This window comes from Pelophylax lessonae (genome assembly GCF_965119305.1).
Source record: "Pelophylax lessonae genome assembly, chromosome: 4".
NCBI lineage: Eukaryota > Metazoa > Chordata > Amphibia > Anura > Ranidae > Pelophylax > Pelophylax lessonae.
In genome coordinates this window covers 642,123,710-642,148,928 of record NC_138771.1, presented here as the reverse complement: position 1 = coordinate 642,148,928, position 25,219 = coordinate 642,123,710, and the positions used below count along the sequence as shown (strand labels likewise).

The 25,219-nt window shown below is 44.6% G+C and overlaps 1 protein-coding gene across 1 annotated transcript in view; it reads right to left on the bottom strand.

Annotated features, from left to right (window-relative positions):
• LOC309552918 (NXPE family member 3-like) overlaps positions 1–24,251 on the bottom strand; it is a gene marked incomplete at its 5' end in the record, with an annotated part of 33,225 nt that extends 8,974 nt beyond the window's left edge. Inside the window, 4 exons of the mRNA XM_082253825.1 lie at positions 2,689–2,909; positions 21,482–22,003; positions 23,976–24,033; positions 24,145–24,251. Of these exons, the coding sequence (XP_082109951.1) occupies positions 2,689–2,909; positions 21,482–22,003; positions 23,976–24,033; positions 24,145–24,251 (908 nt within the window). The remainder of the gene's footprint in view (positions 1–2,688; positions 2,910–21,481; positions 22,004–23,975; positions 24,034–24,144) is intronic.
• Positions 24,252–25,219: the final 968 nt, after the last annotated feature.

Genomic DNA, 25,219 nt, shown 5'->3' with positions numbered 1-25,219 from the left:
TCATGAGGGAGGATTGTAGTAACAGCCTCATCTCTTTTAGTGTTGAGTCTATTACTGGTTGGCCCGTAGTAGTAAATGCAGCTATTGTATGGTAGTGGAATTTCTGCGCTAATAAAAATGAATTAATGAAATATTAAGGGAAAAGGAACAAGCTGCTGCACATAAGGAATCATAGAAAAAACCTTAGATGAAAATGGAATCAAGAATGTGCTGCGCTATAAATAGTGATTGTGATATCACCAAATTAAACCATTAGTGTTCAATAAATACAGGAATAATAAATTCATATAAATATAAAGCAAACAATCCGTGAAAAAATAAATAAAAAAAGAGGATTTTTAAATCCAAAAAAAGTCCACAGTGAAATGGTGTGTAAATAAGAAGATCAGCCACAAGTCCCAGTGATCATTAAATCCACACGACACTTGAAAGATGAAAAAAACACCAATGTGCAAATCACCAAGTGATTAAATAAGATGGCAGCTTACTGGAGTAAAAGGTTCACTCAAATCAATGAGTAGACCTATATGACCTATTTAGTTGTAATACCAGGACTGGCCACAGAGTGTCACCTCACCGACTCAAACCAGATATCCACATGATAGAAACAGGGAAAAATGTAGACAGGGACATAGCGTAACTCCGCATATAAAAACGATTTATTATATTAAAAAGCAGGTATCACAGTCACATTTATGCTGAATGTCACAAGCATGTAGAACAAAAGTAAACCGCATCAGGAATGAGCAAACATCTCCCACGGTGTAATGAAAAACTTGGAAGCCGGCTGTTGGGGGCGTGGTTGCGTCACGTCTGACTCACTCGACCGGTTTCGTCATATGCTTGACATCATCAGGGGCGTATTATTCCTGTATTTATTGAACACTAATGGTTTAATTTGGTGATATCACAATCACTATTTATAGCGCAGCACATTCTTGATTCCAAATGCAGCTATTGGGGACATGATGGAAGTGTCCGCTGTCAGGGGGCTAAGATCACTGCTGGCAGTTGCGGCCTGGTGGATGGGTGAATCCATCCGCATCCTAGCTTTAGCTGGGCTGCCCGAGGTTGGGGAAGAGGATGTGGGGTCCCCGCCGGGTGATGTAGGGGGTCCCCCTCTCTAAGCCGTTGGTCTGAGTCAGGGAGGTCAGTGTAGTGGGCGGATGGCTGCCCTTTACCTCTATCGGTGGCGCCATCTTGGGAGGCCTCATGCAGCGCCGGTCTGAGGAAGAAGGCCATCAGTTTCTTCGGCCGGTATTCCTCCTTGCGCTTCCTGGAGGACATTGTGGCGGTCGGCGGAGGATCCGGGTGCTGGCTGGCGATGTCGGAGGCTTGATGTCCGGTTGATACGAGCAGATTCCCTGGTCCTCGGCTTGGAGCTCAGAGTCAGACGTCCATCTCTGATCCAAACCACGCCCCCCCCGGAATCTTTATTTTTAAAGGGGGTTTCCAGATTTGATTAAGCTCTCCTGCCTCAGACCCCACGACCACTGGGCCAGCATTGTGAGGAGGGGCCCTTGTCCACATTAACAGCAGTTAAAATGGCAGCAAATAACAAAAAAAAAAAAAAAACACCCTGGAACTCTTCAAAGGTACCCAAAATAAATAGTGGACTGCTACATATTTTAGAAGAACCTTTGGATGGGTCTGTGAGCTGTTTTTTTTTTTTTTTTTTAAGAAGCTTGTCAAAAAATATTATTTAAAGGAAATTTTTTTTTTTTTAATTTAGAAATGTCAGTGCTTAAGACACTCACTGCTCCCAGGCTGAATTTAATAAAAAAAAAAAAAAAAAAAAGCTCAACCTAGAAGATGGTCAGCATTGGATCCTCGAGTAGTGAGTCTGCAGGGGACAGTGTCAGAGATATTATTTTTGTGTTCAAATGTACGCTGTGCATTAAAAATTAGCTGGAACTGGTTGGGCTTTAACCTCCCTGGCGGTATGATTATGTCAGGAATTATGTACCAAAAGCGGTACAATTTTTTGATATTTATAATATATATATATATATATATATATATATATATATATATATATATATATATATATATATATACATATATATATATATACATATATATATATCTATATATATATATATATTATAAAATATAAATATATTATAAAATATAAAATATATTATAAAAAATAAATATTATAATATATACAGTATATTATATATATAATATATATAATATATATTAATAATATAATTTATAATTTACAATTTATAATATTTGATATTTTTCTGATACTAAGGTGATACAGTGTAATTCTCTCAGATTACATTGTATCACCTCCTTTTTATGTGTTTGTGTTTTGTGCAACTTTTGAATTTCCCTCCCAGTTCTGCTCCCATGCACCATTGCTGCTGAAGGGAACGGAACCAGGAAGTCATCAGGGCGACGGACGAGCGGCGGGGATCTCTGCGGCGATCACAGCAATGGGAGATCATCGCTGGGTCGCCAGGAGAAGGTAAGGAACCCTGCTGCAGGCTCTGCACATCTACCCCGAGCGTGACTCGGGGATACCGATCCTAGCATGAAAAAACCCCCCCGAGCGTGACTCAGGGTTACCGCTAAGGGAGTTAACTAAACCTTACTAGATGGAGGATAAAAAACACTCCTCAATTCAAGAGCATTGATGCAGTACAAAGCGAACATAGAAAGAACAAAAAGCGAAATTACATTGAGAAGAACGGTTTCTCCTCTTGGCTTTGGATTTTGCGGTTTCCTCCGGATGAATGGTCCCGGTATGAGTCACAAGGGAGCTTTTTTGGCCGTTGACACACCCACTTTTCCTGATTCTGCTGATCATAATATTCACAGACGTCCTGCCCAGGTAGATCGAAATTGCACTCAACCACTTCCCAAGTTCCATTTTTTTCAAAGTAGCCTTTAAAGAACACCTGTAATCAAAAACGAAACACATTCAGTTCTAACAAACTGTTAATGAGGATTTCTAGGAAAGATGGAAGAATTGCTATCTGACTGTTGTCTATCCTTGTAGCAAAATAAAGTTATCCCTACCTTCTACAACTCCCCAAAAAAGAAAAGTGAAGCTCCCATTCTGTTGTTGCATACACCGGCCAGCCAAAACGTTATACCCACCCACCTAAAATTGAGTAGGTTCCCCTTTTTGCCATCAAAACAGCCCTGACCCATTAAGGCATGGATGCTATTACTATTATTGTTATTATACAGGATTTATATAGCGCCAACAGTTTGCGCACCACTTTACAGTGTGAGGGAAGACAATACATTTACAATACATAAAGAATAATAGTAGCGCTTGAAACAGTGTTAAAAAAGACTCTAAAATAAGACTCTAAAATAAACCATAAAGAGTCCCCCAAGATGTCACTCTGGTAAGTGTTGAACTCCTCCCAGCATATGGAGAATAGTCCTATAAAGTCATTCACTGTTGGTGTATCAAAACATCCATCCCCTGAGAATCCGAAACTCCAATAATTCACAAGCCGCAAATCATTCGTGTAGTTCAACAGGGTCACCAATATTCCACCACCAAGTGCAGGGGGGCAATAAGAAATGGCCACTCACCAGATCACGTTGCTCACTTACTCTCATAAGTGAGCACACCTCGCATATAATCAATGCCCACGAGTAGAGATCAGCAAGGGTTAAATCCAAGATTGGATCAGTGGTTCTCTTCCTCTCATGCTCCTATGTGCGTGGAAAACAAAAAACATTCCCCACTAGTGCAATATGTCTGATAAGATTTTATTCAAAAAATACCAACACAGCATACATCGCACTCACTTGTAAAAGAAGTAGTAAAAGCTTATCTCGTGTACTGGCAGGTTCGGATCCTCCACTGCTACTGCGATGTGGCTCCACGCCAGATCGGGTAGTCCCGGAAGTCCTCCGCTGTAGTAGTCCGCGATTGGGTGCGTCGTCTGGCCACGCCCCGACGCGTTTCGTCACTTCCTGACTTCAACTGGGGGCGCCCATTCTGGCGTGGAGCCACATCGCAGTAGCAGTGGAGGATCCGAACCTGCCAGTACACGAGATAAGCTTTTACTACTTCTTTTACAAGTGAGTGCGATGTATGCTGTGTTGGTATTTTTTGAATAAAATCTTATCAGACATATTGCACTAGTGGGGAATGTTTTTTGTTTTCCACGCACATGGGAGCATGAGAGGAAGAGAACCACTGATCCAATCTTGGATTTAACCCTTGCTGATCTCTACTCGTGGGCATTGATTATATTCGAGGTGTGCTCACTTATGAGAGTAAGTGAGCAACGTGATCTGGTGAGTGGCCATTTCTTATTGCCCCCCTGCACTTGGTGGTGGAATATTGGTGACCCTGTTGAACTACACAAATGATTTGCGGCTTGTGAATTATTTGAGTTTCGGATTCTCAGGGGATGGATGTTTTGATACACCAACAGTGAATGACTTTATAGGACTATTCTCCATATGCTGGGAGGAGTTCAACACTTACCAGAGTGACATCTTGGGGGACTCTTTATGGTTTATTTTAGAGTCTTATTTTAGAGTCTTTTTTAACACTGTTTCAAGCGCTACTATTATTCTTTATTTATTTATCACCAAATATACTGCTTATTTGTTTAAGTAGCTGCTACATTGGTTTTAACTTTTACCAGCCGGTGTGCTGGTGCTTCCTGGAGCGCGGAGACTAATTCACAGTATAGGCGTAAGACTGAGGAATTTGTTTACACATTTACAATACAGTTCAGAACAGGAGGAACTAGAGGGCCCTGCTCGTTAGAGCTTACAATCTAGAAGGGAAGGTCAAGTGAAACAAAAGGCAATAACCGTGGGGGATGGTTTGATGGAGAAAATGGAGGTACATTTGTTAGGTGTTGGTAGGATAGGCTTCTCTGAAGAGGAGGGTTTTTAGAGATCGCCTAAAAGCTAATAGAGTAGGAGATAATCGGACAGATAAGGGTAAGGAGTTCCATAGGATTGGAGAGGCTCTGGAAAAGTCCTGGAGGTGAGCATGGGAGGAGGTGACGAGGGAGCTAGAGAGCAGGAGGTATTGAGAGGAACGAAGAGAGCGATTTGGTTGGTATTTTGAGACGAGGTTAGGGATGTAGCTGGGGGCTAAGCTGTGGATTGCTTTGTAAGATGTTGTAAGTATTTTGAATTTAATTTGTTGGGTGAGCGGAAGCCAGTGGAGGGCTTGACAGAGAGGAGCATTAGACCTCTGATGGTATGCTGTGGTATCTGGCACCAAGCCATCAGTAGCAGATCCTTTAGGTCCTGTAAGTTGCGAGGTGGGACCTCTATGAGTCAAATTTGTTTTTTTCCATCACATCCCACAGATGCTCAATGGATTGAAATCGGAAGAATTTGGAGGCTAAGTCAACATCTCAAACTTGCTATGTTCCTCAAACCATTTTTAGATCAATTTTGCAGTGTGGCAGGGGGCATTATCCCACTGAAAGGGACCTCTTCCATCATGGAATGCCGTTTTCATGAAGGGGTGTACTTGGTCATCAATGATGTTTAGGTAGGTGAAGTAAACTTTAAAAATGGCTATGTCTCTAGCCACTTAAGCCCCAGCCCTATTTCGGACACTTTTTGTTTACAAGTTACAATCAGTATTTTTTCCTAGAAAACTACTTAGAACCCTCAAACATTATATATATATATATATATATATATATATATTTTTTTTTTTAGCAAAGACTCTGGAGAATCAAATGGCGGTCATTGCAATATTTTTTGTCACGCGGTATTTGCGCAGCGGTCTTTAAAACGCCATTTTTTTGGGGAAAAATTACGAAAAATCACATTTCACTGAATTTAAAAAAAACTAAACATTAAAGTTAGCCCATTTTTTTTGTATATTGTGAAAGATGATGTCACACCAAATAAATACATACCCAACATGTTACGGTTTAAAATTGCGACAAACTACGTTCAATAGAGATCTCAATAGGCGACGCTTTAACATTTTTTTAACGGTTACCGGTTTAGAGTTAGAGTGTAGCTCTTTTTTTTTAATTATTGCGCAAGGTCTGGCGATCGTGGCGATACCTCACATGTGTGGTTTGAACAGCGATTTCATTCGCGGCTCGACTTCCGTATACGTTTTCTTTCGTGCGCGAGCTAACAGTGACGGGGGCGGCTAAAAATTTTTATTTTTTTTTTCTATTTATTTATTTATTTTTTTTACTTTATCACAGGTTTTTTTTTTTTTTTAAAAAATCTGATCACTTTTATTGCTGTCACAAGCAATGTAAACATCCCTTGTGACAGCAAAAATGCAGTGACAGGTACTCTTTATGGAGGGATCGGGGGTCTAGACCCCTCCACTACACTTTGATGTATGCAAAACGCCAAAAACGGCATTTTTGCATACAGTCGTTTTTTAAATCTGCCGCCTTTTGCAGCAGAGTAACCCGGACGTGACGTCATGGACGCCGCCTCTGGGTTACGTCATCGGAGACCCGATCAAAGCCGCTTCCGGCTTAGATCGGGACTCCATCCAGCTGGTGGCTCGGGTCACCCGGAACGCGGCAGGAGGGTGGGGCTTCTTTCAGGTGTTTTTTTGCAGGTGTTTGGAGGCAGGCATTGACATCTAACAAAAATGCCTGTAATCTGCCAAAAAAGAAGCTCATGTACTTTTTTGAGCTTCAGGTGTTTCGCTTCAGGTGACAAAACACTCATATGTGAACAGGGGCCATTGAAATGAATGGGATTTTGCTTGTTGGGTGTTTTGAGACTTTAGAGATGAGCGTTTTACGAGCTGAAAAACGCTCAGGTGCGAACAGGGCCTTAGGTGGGTTTGAAGAGATGCCTGTTAATATATATATATATATATATATATATATATATATATATATATATATATATATATATATACATACATACACAGTGCCGGGACAAAGCCATCCAGCCCCAGGGCAAAGATGCGAAACTGTGCCCCCCCTTCCCTTTGCATTAGGTTCAGGGTGCCCCAATCCCTGAAAAAAACTATTGCACCCAGGGCAACAGCCCCTGCTACCCACCCCTTGTCCCGGCCCTGGATGCCCCCAAATCTCACAGGATATCACAGTGCCCAGGGCAGCTGACCATCCTGCCCACCCCTTGTCCCGGCCCTTGTCCCGGCCCTTGATGCCCCCAAACCTCACTTGATACCACAGTGCCCAGGGCAGCTCCCCTCCTGCCCACCCCTTGTCCCGGCCCTTGATGCCGGCCCTTGATGCCCCCCCAAACCTCATATGATACCACAGTGCCCAGGGCAGCTTTCCCTCCTGCCCACCCCTTGTCCCGGCCCTTGATGCCCCCAAACCTCACATAATACCACAGTGCCCAGGGCAGCCGCCCCTCCTGCCCACCCATTGTCCCAGCCCTGTATATGTGTGTATATATATATATATATATATATATATATATATATATATATATATATATACACAATTATTGGGTGAGTTATTCCTCTTGTTACTGTGTAGATTCTAGGAGAGGTGTCATGGTGGGCTCCCAATTTCCCACCAAATTCCAATAAAAGAAGAAAGGGGACTCGATCTCCAATTCAAAGTTTACTGAGTGTCAGTTCTCCATACAAAATAGTGAACAAAGCGACTGTACAGTTCTAAGCGCCCCTGCTCTTCATCAAGCTGTATGTGACCTTTATACTAGTGATCAACCAATATTGTTTTTTTTGTTGCCGATACCGATACTGATATTTTGGCCAATGCATATCGGTCATGACATAACTTCCGGGTTTTTGCATGGAGACCCGATCAGAGCTGAATGTGGCTTTGATCGGGTCCTCGGCGGCCGTGCAGGTTTGTTGCCTGGGTCTCCTGGTGGGACGGGAGATCCGGGCGAGCCATGGAAGGCGGCGGGAGGGGGGGTGTCCCCTTAAGCTTCTTGTAATGACAGTCTATCGGCTTCTCAGCCGCATCTGTTGTCATTACAAGACAGCCGACCATCGGCTATGGACGCCGGTACCGGGGTGATGCCTCTAGCTGCAGGCATCACTCTGATACAAGCACTTTCCCGAAATATCGGCAATATTGGTAACCTCCGGGGCCGATTACAATATATCGGGGAAAGTGCATATCGGCCCTCGATATATCGGAGGTGCCGATAATCGGTCGATCCCTACTTTATACAACACATTCCGACCTATATACGTACAAGAAAGGGTGTAACCACACAGGTGAATCCCCAACAGCCACTCCTACCTAAATGAACCCCTTCGTTTTGGGAAAAAAAAAAAAACCCTTCAGTGTACTATACAAGAATTACTACTCACAATAGTTCCTTTGATAGGTTTCAAAAACGTGATAATCCTAATCTTTCAAAATGACCGAGATACATATCAATCATATACAATTATCCCTACATATACTGGGCGTGCGATAATCTTCATGAGTCATTCATTACATTATCTCACGTATGTTCCTTCTTCACACGAGAGCACAGCACTTAGTCAAAATGTATCCATATTCTCGCAACATCGTTGTTTTTACTCACAAAAATAAATAAAGTCATAGGGGTCAATTTACTAAGATTTATGGCATGCGGTAAGGGTATCATGTTACTTATTTGCATAAAATATTGCATGTGGTAAATAAAGTACAATATATTAAAAAATAAATAAAAATAAATAAATAAATATTTTGCGGTAAACAATGAAAAAGAAAAATTGTCAGTAAATATCACAAAAAAAGTAATCTGTTAAGTCCAATTCACAAACAAAACAGGACTAAAAAAAAGGTGCGATATTTAACACCACCCTTTTGGTGGCGGTAACCAGTCCGGAACCGGAAAGAGGGGCCTATTCAAACCCTCAGAAAGGGGCATTCCACCCACTGAGAGCCTAATTCAACCCACAGAACACCCATAGAAAGGGGCCTAATTCCACCCACAGAGAACCCACAGAAAAAGGCCTAATTCCACCCACAGAGCACTCACAGAAAGGGGCCTAATTCCATCCACAGAGCACCCAAAAGAAAGGGGCCCAATTCCACCCACAGAGCACCCATAGAAAGGGGCCTAATTCCACCCACAGAGCACCCACAAAAAGGGGCCTAATTCAACCCACAGAGAACCCACAGAAAGGGGCCTAAATCAACCCACAGAAGACGAAAAGAAAGGAGCCTAATTCCACCCAGACAGAACCCACAGAAAGGGGCCTAATTCCACTCACAGAGAACACACAGAAAAGGGCCTAATTTCACCCACAGAACACCAACAGGAAGGGGCCTAATTCCACCCACAGGAAGGGGCCTTATTCCACCCACAGAACACCCACAGAAAGGGCCCTAATTTCACCCACAGAACACCCACAGGAATGGGCCTAATTCCACCCACAGATTGTGGCCTAATTCCACCCACAGAGCACCCATAGAAAGGGGCCTAATTCCACCCACAGAGCACCCATAGAAAGGAGCCTAATTCCACCCAGACAGAACCCACAGAAAGGGGCCTAATTCCACTCACAGAGAAAACACAGAAAAGGGCCTAATTTCACCCACAGAACACCAACAGGAAGGGGCCTAATTCCACCCACAGAACACCCACAGGAAGGGGCCTTATTCCACCCACAGAACACCCACAGAAAGGGCCCTAATTTCACCCACAGAACACCCACAGGAATGGGCCTAATACCACCCACAGATTGGGGCCTAATTCCACCCACAGAACACCCACAGAAAGGGGCCTAATTCACCCACAGAAAGGGGCCTAATTCCACCCACAGAGAGGGGCCTAATTCCACCCACAGAGAACCCACAGAAAGGGGCTTAATTCCACCCACAGAACACCCACAGACTGGGCCTAATTCCACCCACAGAGAACACACAGAAAGGGTCCTAATTTCACCCACAGAACACCCATAGAAAGGGGCCTAATTGCACCCACAGAGCACCCATAGAAAGGGACCTAATTCCACCCACATAGCACCCATAGAAATAGGCCTAATTCCACCCACAGAATGCCCACAGAAAGTGGCCTAATTCCACCCACAGAGAACCCACTGAAAGGGGCCTAATTCCACCCACAGACCCCCCACAGGAAGGGGTTTTATTCCACCCACAGAATACCCACAGAAAGGGGCATAATTCAACACACAGAACACCCACAGGAAAAGGGTACTATTCCAACCACAGAACACCCACAGAAAGGATCCTAAATCCACCCACAAAACACCAACAGAAAGGGGCATAATTCCACCCACAGACCCCCCAGAGGAAAGGCGTACTGTTCCACCTACAGAAAGGGTCCTAATTCCACCAACAGAACACCCACAGAAAGGGGCCTAATTCCACCAACAGACTCCCCACAGGAAGTGGTACTATTCCACCCATAGAAAGGGGTCTAACTCCACCAACCGAGGACCTACAGAAAGTTATTATTCCACCCGTAGTGGAAACACAAAAATGTGGCATTATACATCGCGAGTACACAAGTACGCGTTGTTCCGACACTGCCAATTCCCATGACAGGAGAGGGTGACCTTCTCATAATGGAGCCACTTCACACAGCTCCGGTACGGCCACGGTCCGAATTGTAGAAGGGTTCTGTATAGCCCCGTACACACGCATCGAAAATCGGCCGGGAATTTTCGTCCAACGACCAATCTGCCGATTTTCGGCTTGTTAGTATGATGCTTCCAACAACCGACTCCGACTTTTCGGCCGAAAAAAATCTGGTGTGCAGACTATAAAATTTTTATCTGCCATCAAAACACGGCCGATTTTCGTGCAGTCAGTACAGATTTCGACAGGGAAAAATCTAATGAGCAAGTCTGGGCATGCTCAGAGAAGAAAGAACACAAAGAAAGCAAACCAAAACATGACATCACTTCTGAAGTAGAATTTTGTCGGGCGAGAAAATTTGTGTGCAGTCTAGGCACATTCCAACCAACAAAACACCACTCTGGACAAAAGACGGACGATCGGTCGGCCGATAATTGTTGCATGTGTACTAGGCTTATGTCTTCTGGTCCGTTTCAGGTGCGAATTCAGCTGAACATTCAGACCTGATTCACACCTGAAACGGTGAACAGACAATCACCGGACCTCCTATTGTGAGCCGCAGCCTGCAGCTAGTACGAACCCAACCTCAGTAAAGGAGCGCAACACAGCTTAACATAAGGGGACCAGATTTTCAAAATTAAATCAGGGGACTTTTTTTTTTTATTGGCAAACGGCACAGGACTGCATAATACACAGAGCACTGGGGACAGGGCTACATAATACACAGAGCGCTGGGCATAGGACTACACAATACACAGAGTGCTTGGCACAGGACTGCATAATAAACAGAGCACTGGGCACATGACTACATAATACACAGAGCACTGGGCACAGGACTACATATTATACAGAGCACTGGGCACAGGGCTAAATAATACACAGAGCACTGGGCACAGGACTACATAATACACATAGCACTGGGCACAGGACTGCATAATATACAGAGCACTGGGCACGGGACTGCATAATACACAGAGCTCTGGGCACAGGACTACATAATACACAGAGCACTGGGCACAGGACTGCATAATACACAGGGTTCTGGGCACAGGACTACATAATACACAGAGCACTGGGCACAGGACTGCATAATACACAGAGCGCTGGGCACAGGGCTACATAATACACAGAGCACTGGGCACAGGACTGCATAATACACAGGGTTCTGGGCACAGGACTACATAATACAAAGAGCACTGGGCACAGGACTACATAATACACAGAGCACTGGGCACAGGACTGCATAATACACAGAGCACTGGGCACAGGGCTACATAATACACAGAGCACTGGGCACAGGACTACATAATACACATAGCACTGGGCACAGGACTGCATAATATACAGAGCACTGGGCATGGGACTGCATAATACACAGAGCTCTGGGCACAGGACTACATAATACACAGAGCACTGGGCACAGGACTGCATAATACACAGGGTTCTGGGCACAGGACTACATAATACACAGAGCACTGGGCACAGGACTGCATAATATACAGAGCGCTGGGCACAGGACTACATAATACACAGAGCACTGGGCACAGGACTGCATAATATACAGAGCACTGGGCACGGGACTGCATAATACACAGAGCTCTGGGCACAGGACTACATAATACACAGAGCACTGGGCACAGGACTGCATAATACACAGGGTTCTGGGCACAGGACTACATAATACACAGAGCACTGGGCACAGGACTACATAATATACAGGAAGGTGTTAGGCATAGAGTACAGGGTTCAGAGGTTTTCTATGCATAGAGGACACTTCTGACTAGGGTTGCCATCTCATCCCTTTAAACCAGGACACATATGAATTACACAGGTTCTGAGGCTGATATAATGCACATAAGGCACTGAGTGAGTTTAATTACCACCCTAATCACCCACGGAACCTGTGTAATTATTGTGTGTCCTGGTTTAAAGGGATGAGGTGGCAACCCTTCTTCTGACCCACATCCATAACTCACCTCTGCACCCTTCTCTCACAGATTATCTCTGCAGCCACCTCTTAGCCCTTTCCCCACAACAGCTAAACTCTGCATCTCTCCATGCAGGTAATCAGCTCTGACCCCCGCTCCCCCACTGCCCTCACTTGTGTACAAACACCCCACCCCCATCTGCTCACTCTCCTGTCTCAGCCCTCCACAAAGTACATTTTTTGCTCTGCCTCTCCTCCACTGAACAGCAGCAGGAGCGGCATTGAGATCATCCAGCAGGGGGCGCCATAATTTTATGCTCAAAATGAACCCTTTAATCACCCCTAGGTTATCCCCTTCCCTGCCAGTGTCATTATTACAGTAACAGTGCATATTTGTAGCACTGATTACTGTAGTAATGTCACTGGTCCCCCCAAAAGTGTCAAAAATGGCAGTTAGGGGTCCAATCTGGCCGCCGCAATTTTGCAGTCCTGCTGAAAATCGCAGATCGCCGACATTACTAGTAAAAAAATAAAAAAAAATTAAAATGACATAAATCCTTCCCGTAGCTTGTAGACCCGATAACTTTTGCACAAACCAATCAAAATATTATTGCATTTTTTTATTTTTATTTTTTTTAACCAAAAATATGTAGCATAAAACAAATTGGCCTAAAATTATGAAAAAATTTTATGGGACAAAATCTGTCTTATCAGTGCTCCATTACTGCAGCCTCATCAGTGTCCTATCAGTGCAGCCTTTATCAGTGTCCCATCAGTGCGGCCTCATCAATGCCCCATCACTGAAGCCTCATCAGTGTCCAATCAGTGTGGCCTCTTCAGTGTCCAATCACTACAACCTCATCAGTGCCCCATCATTACAGCCTCATCAGTGCCCCATCACTACAACCTCATCAGTGCCCCATCACTACAGCCTCATCAGTGCCCCATCACTGCAGCCTCATCAGTGCCCCATCACTGCAATCTCATCAGTGCCCCATCACTGCTGTCTCATCAGTGTCCCATCACTTCAGCCTCATCAGTGTCCCATTACTGCAGCCTCATCAGTGTCTCATCAGTGTTCCATCACTGCACCCTTACTAGTGTTCCATCAATGTCCCATCACTGCATCTTTATCAGTGTCCCAATAGTGCAGCCCCATCAGTGTCCCATCAGTGCAGCCTCATCAGTGCCACATCAGTGTAGCCTCATCAGTGTCCCATCAATGCACCCTTACTAGTGTCCCATCAGTTTCCCATCACTGCATCTTTATCAGTGTCCCATTAGTGCCCATCACTGCAGTCTCATCAGTGCCCCATCACTGCAGTCCCATAAGTGCCCCTTCACTGAAGCCTCATCAGTGTCCCCTCAGTGTGGCCTCATCAGTGCCCTATCAGTGCAGCTTCATTGGTGTCCCATCAGTGCAGCCTCCTCAGTGCCCCCTAGGTGTAGCCTCATCACTGCCCATTAGTTCAGCTTCATCAGTGTCCCATCACTGCAGTCTCATCAGTGCCCCATCACTGCAGCCTCCTCAGGGCACTATCACTAAAGCCTCATCAGTGCCCTATCAGTGAAGCCTCCTCAGTGTCCCATCAGTGCAGCCTCATCAGTGTCCGATCAGTGCAGCCTCATCAGTGTCCGATCATTGTAGCCCCATCAGTGTTCCATCAGTGCACCCTCATTAGCGCCCCAGCAGCACAAACTTATCAGTGTCCTATCAATGCAGCTTCATCAGTGCAGCCTTAACAGTGTCCCATCAGTGAAGCCTCATGATTGCCCTATCAGTGCAGCCTCATCAGTGTCCCATCCGTGCAGCCTCATCCATGTCCCATCACTGCAGCCTCATCAGTGTCCCGTCACTGCAGCCTCATCAGTGTCCCATCACTGCAGCCTCATTAGTGCCACATCAGTGTAGCCCCATCAGTGCACACTTATCATTGCCCTATCAATGCAGCTTCATCAGTGCAGCCTTATCAGTGTCCCATCAGTGAAGCATCATTAGTGCCCTATCAGTGCAGCCTCATCAGTGTCCCATCAGGGCAGCCTCATCTGTGTCCCATCAGTGCAGCCTTATCTGTGTCCCATCAGTGCAGCCTCATCCATGTCCCATCACTGCAGCCTCATCCATGTCCCATCACTGCAGCCTCATCTGTGTCCCATCACTGCAGCCTCATCAGTTCCCTATCACTGCAGCCTCATCAGTGCAGTCTCATTACTGCACATTAATGAAGAGACAAAATTACTTATTTGCAAAATGTGTTAAAAAAATGGAAAAAAAACTCTTCATTTATGTTAACAACATTTCATATATTTAGGTAAAAAATAAAAACTCAGTGGTGATTAAATACCAACAGAAGAAAGCTCTGTCTCAAAAAAAAAGTCTAAAAATGTCATATGGGTAAAGTATTGCATGACAATTGTCATTTAAAGTGCAACAGCGCTGAAAGCAGAAAATTGGCCTGGGCAGGTGAAAGTGACCTGTAGACAAAAGGTAAAAAAAAGAAAAACTAACTTTTTTTTAGCTGGCTCCTAGACTCAAAGCAAATGTGTCACGTCCTGATGTACTCATGACTGATGACTCATGAAGATTATCACACGCCCAGACTATCTAGGGATAATTGTATTGATCTGTATCTCTGTAATTTTGAAATAATAGGATTATGACAGCAACGTTTTTAAACTAATTAAAGGAACTATTGTGAGTAGTAATTCTTATATAGTACATTAATGGGGTTAATTTATGTCAACGTGGCTGTTGAGGATTAACCTGTGTGGTTACACCCATCCTTCTAGGTATATAGGTAGGAAAGTGTTGTATAAGTCCCCATGCACATGGGATGTTGTTACAACAGCTGTTTTTGGCATTAGACATTTTTGTTTTTTTTTACAGCCAATAAACTCCCCAGCATGTCGTCCTATGTCCCCCCAGCATGTCGTCCTATGTCCCCCCAGCATGTCGGCCTATGTCCCCCCAGCATGTCGTCCTATGTCCCCCCAGTCGTCCTATGTCCCCCCAGCATGTTCTCCTATGTCCCTCCAGCATGTTCTCCTATGTCTCCCCAGCATGTCCTCCCATGTCTCCCCAGCATGTTTCCCTATGTCTCCCCAGCATGTTCTCCTATGTCTCCCCAGCATGTTCTCCTATGTCTCCCCAGCATGTTCTCCTATGTCTCCTCAGCATGTCCTCCCATGTCTCCCCAGCATGTTCTCCTATGTCTCCCCAGCATGTCCTCCTATGTCTCCCCAGCATTTTCTCCTATATCTCCCCAGCATGCTCTCCTATGTCTCCCCAGCATGTTCTCCTATGTCTCCCCAGCATATTCTCCTATGTCTCCCCAGCATTTTCTCCTATGTCTCCCCAGCATGTTCTCCTATGTCTCCCCAGCATTTTCTCCTATGTCTCCCCCAGCATGTTCTCCTATGTCTCCCCAGCGTGTTCTCCTATGTCTCCCCAGCATGTCCTCCTATGTCTCCCCAGCATATTCTCCTATGTCTCCCCAGCATGTTCTCCTATGTCTCCCCAGCATATTCTCCTATGTCTCCCCAGCGTGTTCTCCTATGTCTCCCCAGCGTGTTCTCCTATGTCTCCCCAGCGTGTTCTCCTATGTCTCCCCAGCATGTTCTGGGGGAAGGGGGTTGGGACTTTAAATGAGACTCCTGACCACCGGAGTCTCCATCCCTGTTTGCATGAAAGCAAAAAAGCAGAAGCAAAGTTGGGACTTTACATGAGGTGGGACCAGACCATAATAAACATATATGTAATGAGAGGGACCAAAGGATAATGTAAAATCGTATGTTTATTGGCAGTCTATAGACCAGATACTGATATAGCCAAATGTTCACTGAGACCGTGTAGCCCATGGTAATGGGGTACACCTAAATGAAACAAAGGTAAGTATACAGGGTCCAAGACAAGGGTACATGGTAATACATTATTATCCTGGTACATACAAATAAGTACATAGAGCATAAAAAAAGGTCATTAATACACAGTATAACAACAACAACTTATAAAAGCTGACATAGCCTGTGTTGAACTCAACGCGTTTCGTGAAAAATATCACTTCGTCAGGAGTAGGCATGTTGCAAGGTCTAAAGAAAATATACATAAATAAGTAAAATAAAATAAAATACAGAATATATTAAACAAGTATAACCTCATATCCCTGTTAGGGGGGTAAAGCTTACACTGAGGTGGCGTGAAGTCCAGGGAATTGGTCCCGCCCGGGAACTGAGGGGGCGAAGCCTGCGTGTGCCGCACAGTCATAACGATAAAGTGCTAAGTGAGGTGAGATCCTCCAGAAGGGGTCATATATAGCCTCCACTGATAGTAAAGTATACATCTGTAGGATGAATAGGGGTAATGTAGGTATATGGGAATAGTAATATAATAATAATAGTAATAATAATTATACAATGGGGCTGTTAATGGCATCCAGGAGAGCCAGGGGAAACAAGGAAGATATGACCAGTGGTGATTTTTATGTTTCAGTACAACAATTTTTAATTGCTGCATGCATACCTTTAATATCTGGTCCTATAATTTGGTCTTATTATACACATGGTTTACTAATTTATCTTTTCCTTATGAATTTACCATTATTACTGCGATTATGTTATGTACAAGTCCTCTGGGTTAGCGTTTTGTTCCGGGGCTGTGTCCTCCCCGGGGACTGCGATGAGTTCCGTCCGCTTCCTGTTCCTCCTCATTTCCTTCCCTCCCCCCGACTTTGTTGGGCGGGGTCTAGGTTGGGAGGCGGGGCGGCGGCCGCAGCTCATCGGCGCCACGCATTCCCGTGCGGGATATGACGTCACATCATGGCGCCCATGTCCTGTCAAGTGGTTGTCCATCTCGCGCACAAATGCAGAGGCTCCACTGACGGCTCTGTCGGTTTGGCGGCTTCATATATTTGTGCAACAGTGTGACGCTGGGTGCGATCCCTGCCTTTGCGCCTGCCCAGGTACCTATCACCCTTTTTGGTTTCCTACACTTATCATATTTTTTACACCCTTTTGGCATACTTCTTTGGTCTTGCCTATCCACATTCTCACATGGATATTCTTTGAGGAATTCTTCTTGGATATCTCTTTTTCATTATTATTTCAGTCGCTCACACTTCCCTCTTATCACACCTTTCATTATCTGGTGGTCCACTATGATATATATTATTCTTTACACCTTAAGTGGTTTACTTATATATTCCTCTATTCCCTCATTACTTGGTGGCTCTCTGCATTACTTTATAATCACCACTGGTCATATCTTCCTTGTTTCCCCTGGCTCTCCTGGATGCCATTAACAGCCCCATTGTATAATTATTATTACTATTATTATTATATTACTATTCCCATATACCTACATTACCCCTATTCATCCTACAGATGTATACTTTAATATCAGTGGAGGCTATATATGACCCCTTCTGGAGGATCTCACCTCACTTAGCACTTTATCGTTATGACTGTGCGGCACACGCAGGCTTCGCCCCCTCAGTTCCCGGGCGGGACCAATTCCCTGGACTTCACGCCACCTCAGTGTAAGCTTTACCCCCCTAACAGGGATATGAGGTTATACTTGTTTAATATATTCTGTATTTTATTTTATTTTACTTATTTATGTATATTTTCTTTAGACCTTGCAACATGCCTACTCCTGACGAAGTGATATTTTTCACGAAACGCGTTGAGTTCAACACAGGCTATGTCAGCTTTTATAAGTTGTTGTTGTTATACTGTGTATTAATGACCTTTTTTTATGCTCTATGTACTTATTTGTATGTACCAGGATAATAATGTATTACCATGTACCCTTGTCTTGGACCCTGTATACTTACCTTTGTTTCATTTAGGTGTACCCCATTACCATGGGCTACACGGTCTCAGTGAACATTTGGCTATATCAGTATCTGGTCTATAGACTGCCAATAAACATACGATTTTACATTATCCTTTGGTCCCTCTCATTACATATATGTTTATTATGGTCTGGTCCCACCTCATGTAAAGTCCCAACTTTGCTTCTGCTTTTTTTGCTTCCCCAGCATGTTCTCCTATGTCTCCCCAGCATGTTCTCCTTTGTCTCCCCAGCATGTCCTCCTATGTCTCCCCAGCATGTTCTCCTATGTCTACCCAGCATGTTCTCCTATGTCTCCCCAGCATGTTCTCCTATGTCTCCCCAGCATGTTCTCCTATGTCCCCCCAGCGTGTTCTCCTATGTCTCCCCAGCGTGTTCTCCTATGTCTCCCCAGCATGTTCTCCTATGTCTCCCCAGCATGTTCTCCTATGTCTCCCCAGCATGTTCTCCTATGTCTCCCCAGCATGTTCTCCTATGTCTCCCCAGCATGTTCTCCTATGTCTCTCCAGCATGTTCTCCTATGTCTCCCCAGCATGTTCTCCTATGTCTCCCCGGCATGTTCTCCTGTCTCCCCAGCATGTTCTCCTACGTCTCCCCGGCATGTTCTCCTACGTCTCCCCGGCATGTTCTCCTACGTCCCCCCGGCATGCTCTCCTACGTCCCCCCGGAATGTTCTCCTATGTCTCCCCGGCATGTTCTCCTATGTCTCCCCGGCATGTTCTCCTACGTCTCCCCGGCATGTTCTCCTACGTCTCCCCGGCATGTTCTCCTACATCCCCCTGGGATGCTCTCCTACGTCCCCCCGGCATTTTCTCCTATGTCCCCCCGGCATGTTCTCCTATGTCTCCCCAGCATGTTCTCCTATGTCTCCCCGGCATGTTCTCCTATGTCTCCCCGGCATGTTTTCCTATGTCTCCCCGGCATGTTTTCCTATGTCTCCCCGGCATGTTTTCCTATGTCTCCCCGGCATGTTTTCCTATGTCTCCCCAGCATGTTTTCCTATGTCTCCCCAGCATGTTTTCCTATGTCTCCCCAGCATGTTATCCTATGTCTCCCCGGCATGTTCTCCTATGTCTCCTCGCACATAGAGGCTGTTATCAGTAGTTTTCAGAAAGGGCGTTTTCTGGCTGGAATAAAAAAAAGGGAAAATTAGTGGGTTTTGAGGGGCGTTTTTAGCTGTAAAAACGCTCTAACGTCAATAAACGCTGCTAACTGGCGTTTTTTGATGTTTTTTTTTTTATTCCATTCCTTCTTTTAAGCCTGGGTTCTGTTCTGAGGTGTGGAACACAGCCTGGGGTCATGCTGAACACGGCATGTGATTTGCCTTAAAAACACACCGCATTCCTGTGCACAGACCATGTGATGTCTGTACGATGCGATTTGAGCCATATATTTTGTATGGCTCAAATTGAATCACATTTGCATCAAAATGTTATAGGACCAGGGTTTTTTTTTTAGGGGGGAATGCAGTTCCGGCACCTCCAACACTGTATGTATTTAAGTGCAAGGGGTGCTGGGGTATGCTGGACAGTCCATTGATGATGGCCGCTGGGAGATCTATTGTTGCTAGTGGGGATCTATTTTTGCATGGGGGTCTATTGTTGCTGGAGGAGGATCTACTGTTGCTAGGAAGGATCTTATATTTCTGGGGAGTCAGTTTTTTGCTAGGAGGGATCTACAGTTGACAGAGAGGTCTATTGCTGCTGGCTGCTGGAGAATCTAATGTTGCTGCTGGAGGTCTATTGTCGTTGGGGTGGATCTATTGTTACTGGGGTGGTATTTAGTTGTGGGGGGCATTGTTGTGTAGGTGATCTCTTGTTTCTTGGGGTCTATTTTGCTGCTTTTCTTGATATAATTAACAAGTTCAATACAAATCACTTAGCACCACAGAATGATCCTTGGTTTTGTGTTCTCTAAAAGGGATGGTACTGGGAGGTTTGTAGGGGGAGGGACCAAGGGATGTGCTTGGGGGTGGGTAAGGGGCGGAGACAAGGGGTGACTCAGAAGGGGGGAGTTCCTGCACCTGCTCTCTGAGAAAAAAAGCCCTGCGATGCGATTCTGGCAAGCGTACTGCATTATGCAATCTGTTTTGGTGGTATCGTTCATGGAACATGAAGCCCTGTTGACATTGTGCTGATTTGGCATGGGATTTGTCATGCCGAATTGCATGTCAAATAGGAGCCTATTTCCGGTAACGGCACCGGTTCACACTGAGGGCGGGTTTGAAATAATTCGGCTCAACACGCACGATTTCAAACTCGCATGTCAGTGCCATTTCGGGGGGCAATTTGACAGACCTCTGTACGGGTTCATGCACAGATGTCTACTGAAATCGCCCTGAAGTCACCAAAAGTAGTTCAGAAACTACTTTTGGGAATCGGTGCGGCGCCGCAAAGTCAGGGTTGCACCAATTCAGACAGTGACGTTGCCGGCAATAGGCTCTGATTTGGCATGCGTTTTGACATGTCAAATCTGCCTGACGTGATTGGGGGCTTAATGTTTTATTAATGTCACCCCAAAACAGATTGCAAAATGCAGTGAGCTTGACAAATGACTCTCCCGCAATGCTTGCCAGAATTGCATCGCATGGGTGTTCACTGACCACACCATACCCCCTCCCCCCCGGACCACACCAGATCCAGCCCGCACAACATAACACCCCCCCCCCCCCCGCCGGCTCACTCAGCCTGGACTGACATGGAGGGCAGGCAGCGGCGGCAGCTTCCCCCAGCAGCGGCAGCGGTGGCTTCCCCTGCATCTCCTCCTTGGCCAATAGCATGGGTTCTCCTTTCAGCCAATCCGGAAACGGGTCTCAGGACCCACTTCCCGATTGGCTGGGAGGAGAATCAGTTTGGCAATAGCAAATATTCATTTGCTATTGTCACACAACTGGGTGGGCTCAGAGCCCACCCTTTTTGAAACCTATTAGAGCCTCTGGCTCTAATCATGTGTTTAAAAAAAAAAAAAAAACGTTGGAATCCATGCGTCCGGTGCCCTGCATGGGGCCGGATGTATAGATGGGGGGGCGGCGCCCATGCGCCCCAATGGACGGACCGCCACTGATTGACACTCAGTAAAGGTTTTGCATTGGAGATCGTGTCCCTTTTCTTCCTTTATATATACAGGTGCATCCCATAACAAATAGATTGTAGTCTCATTTCATTATTATCTTAAGCAAGTACGTTGCATTTCTATTTTTCTGATCCATTGTATTACCTTGTCTGGTCGAGTATCCCTCTGCTGATGTAAAATTGCAATAAGTTCACTGGAATGCATGAGTTTAACAGAGATTCTAGTTTCTCCAGGCCACTGAAAAATAAACCTTGCCGTATAGGAACCATTATAATGATCTGTAACAGAGCCACTCACTCCGGCTTTCAGACTCAAAGAGTGAAGCTTCACATGAAAGTAATCCCCACCATAGTTTTTTGTCCGACCTTTGTGATCCTTAGCAATGATTAGAACCTCCAGTGATTCACCAATCACATAAGTAGCCCGAGGATTGATTATAAAATATGTAGAAGTCCGAGGGTGGGTGGAAAATTCCAGGGATATGTTGGTTGGACTCAGGGGCCATTCAATTATATTCAGCAGATTGATGAGCTCTTCATTTTGAGGGCTGGTCACTGGAATCGTTGCTGTGGATGTAGTTTCCAACATGTAGTGGATGTAGTTTCCAGTTGCAGCTGGATGATTGCGTGCTTTGAGAGAGACTTTCCATAATATTTTGGAAACAAACTGGAAGGAAATATTGATAAAACAAATTTAATAATACTTGATGTTAATTATCCAAAAAGTAAATATTAATAAAACAAATTGAATAATACTTGATGTTAATTATCCAAAAAGTAAAAGTACAGGTTTACAGGATAGGTATTTAATGACATGTATATCATATTCACTTAAAGCCCAACTCAAGGCCCAGTTGCCCCCCCACCCACTGGAGATTCCCCCACACACTGTAGGTTTGTAGATCAATATTTTTTCTACTTTCTAGCTTTTCAGAAAACCTCAAGGTGGCCATGTGATATGCTGGGTCATCTTCTCCTCTCTGACCTGGGGAGGTATTCTGTTGATGTAGAGAACAGCACTGACGTGATGACAATCAGCACTTCTTTTTGTTTGAAAACTTCACCTTAAGGTTATTGGGGTGAAACACCCATGGCGGAGGTGTCATGACATCCATTCATTCATAGTATGTCTTCTGAGTTGAATTTAAGCTGTGTTTCAATGAACTTGGAAAATATGGGACATCTTGTGGTGGAATAAAAGTAATTTAGAGGGCAGCAATGGATAAGAGGTGAGTATTGCAGTAAGTTCTGCTTTTTTTATTTTTAACCCTGACTTAGGGCCCAAATAATAGTAAAATTGCCCATAGTTGGGCTTTAACCACTTTACCACCGGAGGATTTTGCTGTATTACGTCCAGGCCACTTTTTGCGATTTGGCGCTGTGCGACTTTAACTGACAATTGCACGGTCGTGCAACACCGTACCCAAACGAAATTTACGTCCTTTTTTTCCCACAAACAGAGCTTTCTTTTGGTGGTATTTGATCACCTGTGCGCTTTTTACTTTTTGCGCTATAAACAAAAAAAGAGCGTTTATTTTGAAAAAATAACAATATTTTTAACATTTTTTTATATGAAATTCCCCTCCAAAAAAATGTAAAAATCTAATTTTTTTAAAATTTTTGGACAATTTGTTTTCTGCTACCTATGTTTGGTAAAAAAAAGATCATGATAAGTGTATTTTGATTGGTTTGCGCAAAAGTTATTGCGTTTTTTTTTTTAACGCGTAATGGCGGCGATCTGCGATTATTTTTGCGGGACTGCGACATTGCGGCGGACAGATCGGACCTTTGACTGACATTTTTGACACTTTTGGGGGTACCAGTGACATTACTGCAGTAATCAGTGCTATACATATGCACTGTTACTGTAAAAATGACACTGGCAGTGAAGGGGTTAATTTTATTGGAGAGGGAGGGGTTAATGTATGCCTGATGCTTACTGACGTGTAGGGGGGGGGGGGGATGTTTTGGGAATGTTATATATCAGAATGTAAAAAATATTGTTTTTTTTTCAAAGTTGTCGCTCTTTTTTTCAAAAATTAAAAATCGCACAGGTGATCAAATACCACCAAAAAAAAGCTCTATTTGTGGGGGAAAAAAGGACATAAATTTAATTTGGGTGCAGCGTCGCACCACTGCGCAATCATCTGTTAAAATAACGCAGTGCTGAATTACAAAATATAGCCTGGTCAGTAAGGGGGTAAAATCTTCTGGTCTTAAGGCGCTTAAAAATACGCTCATTGAGAATTTTCTTGTCAAAGACATGTAGCTAAATACATTTTGGCCTAAATATATGACAAAAATTGAATATATTGGATATTTTTTAACTGTCAATGTAGAAAATGTCAATTTTTTCGCAAAATGTTCGCTCTTTTTTTATTAATATCGCAAAAAAAGAAAAGTGCAGAGGTGATCAAATACCACCAAAAGGAAGCTCTGTTTGTGGGGAAAAAAGGACGTAAATTTCGTTTGGGTACAGCATTGCATGACTGCACAAATGTCAGTTAAAGTCGCGCAGTGCCAAGTTGCAAAAAGTGGCCTGGACGTTAAGCAGGAAAATCCTCCGGTGGTAAAGTGGTTAATGCAGCAGCATCCTCTGGAACATTCCCTCAATAAATCTTGAAAGCAAATATAATTACCTTGCCTAAGCCAGGAAAAGATCCTATGCATCCCAATAACTTTAGACCTATTTCTCTCCTAAAAACAAATAAAAAAATACTGTATATGCTAAAAATCCTGGCCCATAGATTAGCAGATGTTACTCCATCTCTTATTAAACCAGACCAAGTAGGTTTCATGAAGAGTCACCAGGCCCCATACGGCACTCGTTGAATGTTAAACCTCTTGAAGCTGCTGGAAAACCATAAGGAACCCTTGGTGTTCTTAACTTTAGATGCTGAAAAGGCGCTCAACATGGTTCATTGGTGATTTTTATGCTCTATTCTTACAGGAATTGGACAATCGGCCATTATGGCAATATACTCTAACCCCCTCAGTGTGTATATACACTTCTAATCAGTGGTGGCTGGTGCTCAAAATTGTTTGTGGGGGGCGCAAACAGAAAAATGTAATAGGCATTGCTTTGCGGCAAAAAACGCTGTAAAAAATTGAGTGACTTTGAGGTCACAAAAGTGTGAAAGGGGCCTTCAGAAATTAAGGCATAGTGTGCCCCCTTTCAATGCACAGAGACCAGTGTGCCCCTTTTCAATGCACAGGGACCTGCGGGCCCCCTTTCAATGCACAGGGACCTGCGTGCCCCCTTTCAATGCACAGGGACCTGCGGGCCCCCTTTCAATGCACAGGGACCTGCGTGCCCCCTTTCAATGCACAGGGACCTGCGTGCCCCCTTTCAAAGCACAGAGACCAGCGTGCCCCCTTTCAATGCACAGAGACCAGGGTGCCCCCTTTCAATGCACAGATGCCAGCATGCCCCCTTTCAATGCAGAGCTATTGTAACACAATGGGTGGGCTCGGGGCGCACTACTCTGCGCCCCGGGTCCACCCTTTGCTGAAGCCTATTAAAGCCTCTGGCTCTAAACAGGTGACTAAAAAAAAAGCCCCATTGAACTCCATGCGTCCGGCCCCCCGCATGCAGATTAGGGGGCCAGACACATGGATGGGGGGGCGGCGCCCCTGCGCCTTCAACGCACTGGCAGCCACTGCTTCTAATATCTTATCGGACATATTTAAAATTAAGAATGGCACCTGCCAAGGATGCCCTCTATACCCAAATCTCTTTACGCTTATGGAACCTCTAATCTCTGGTATAACAGTGGAAAAAGAAGTCCATAAAATTGGACTTTTTGCAGATGATGTTATTTTGACCCTGACTAACCCCAAATCATCCCTACAGGAGGTTCAAACTAAACTGCAAAAATGTAGC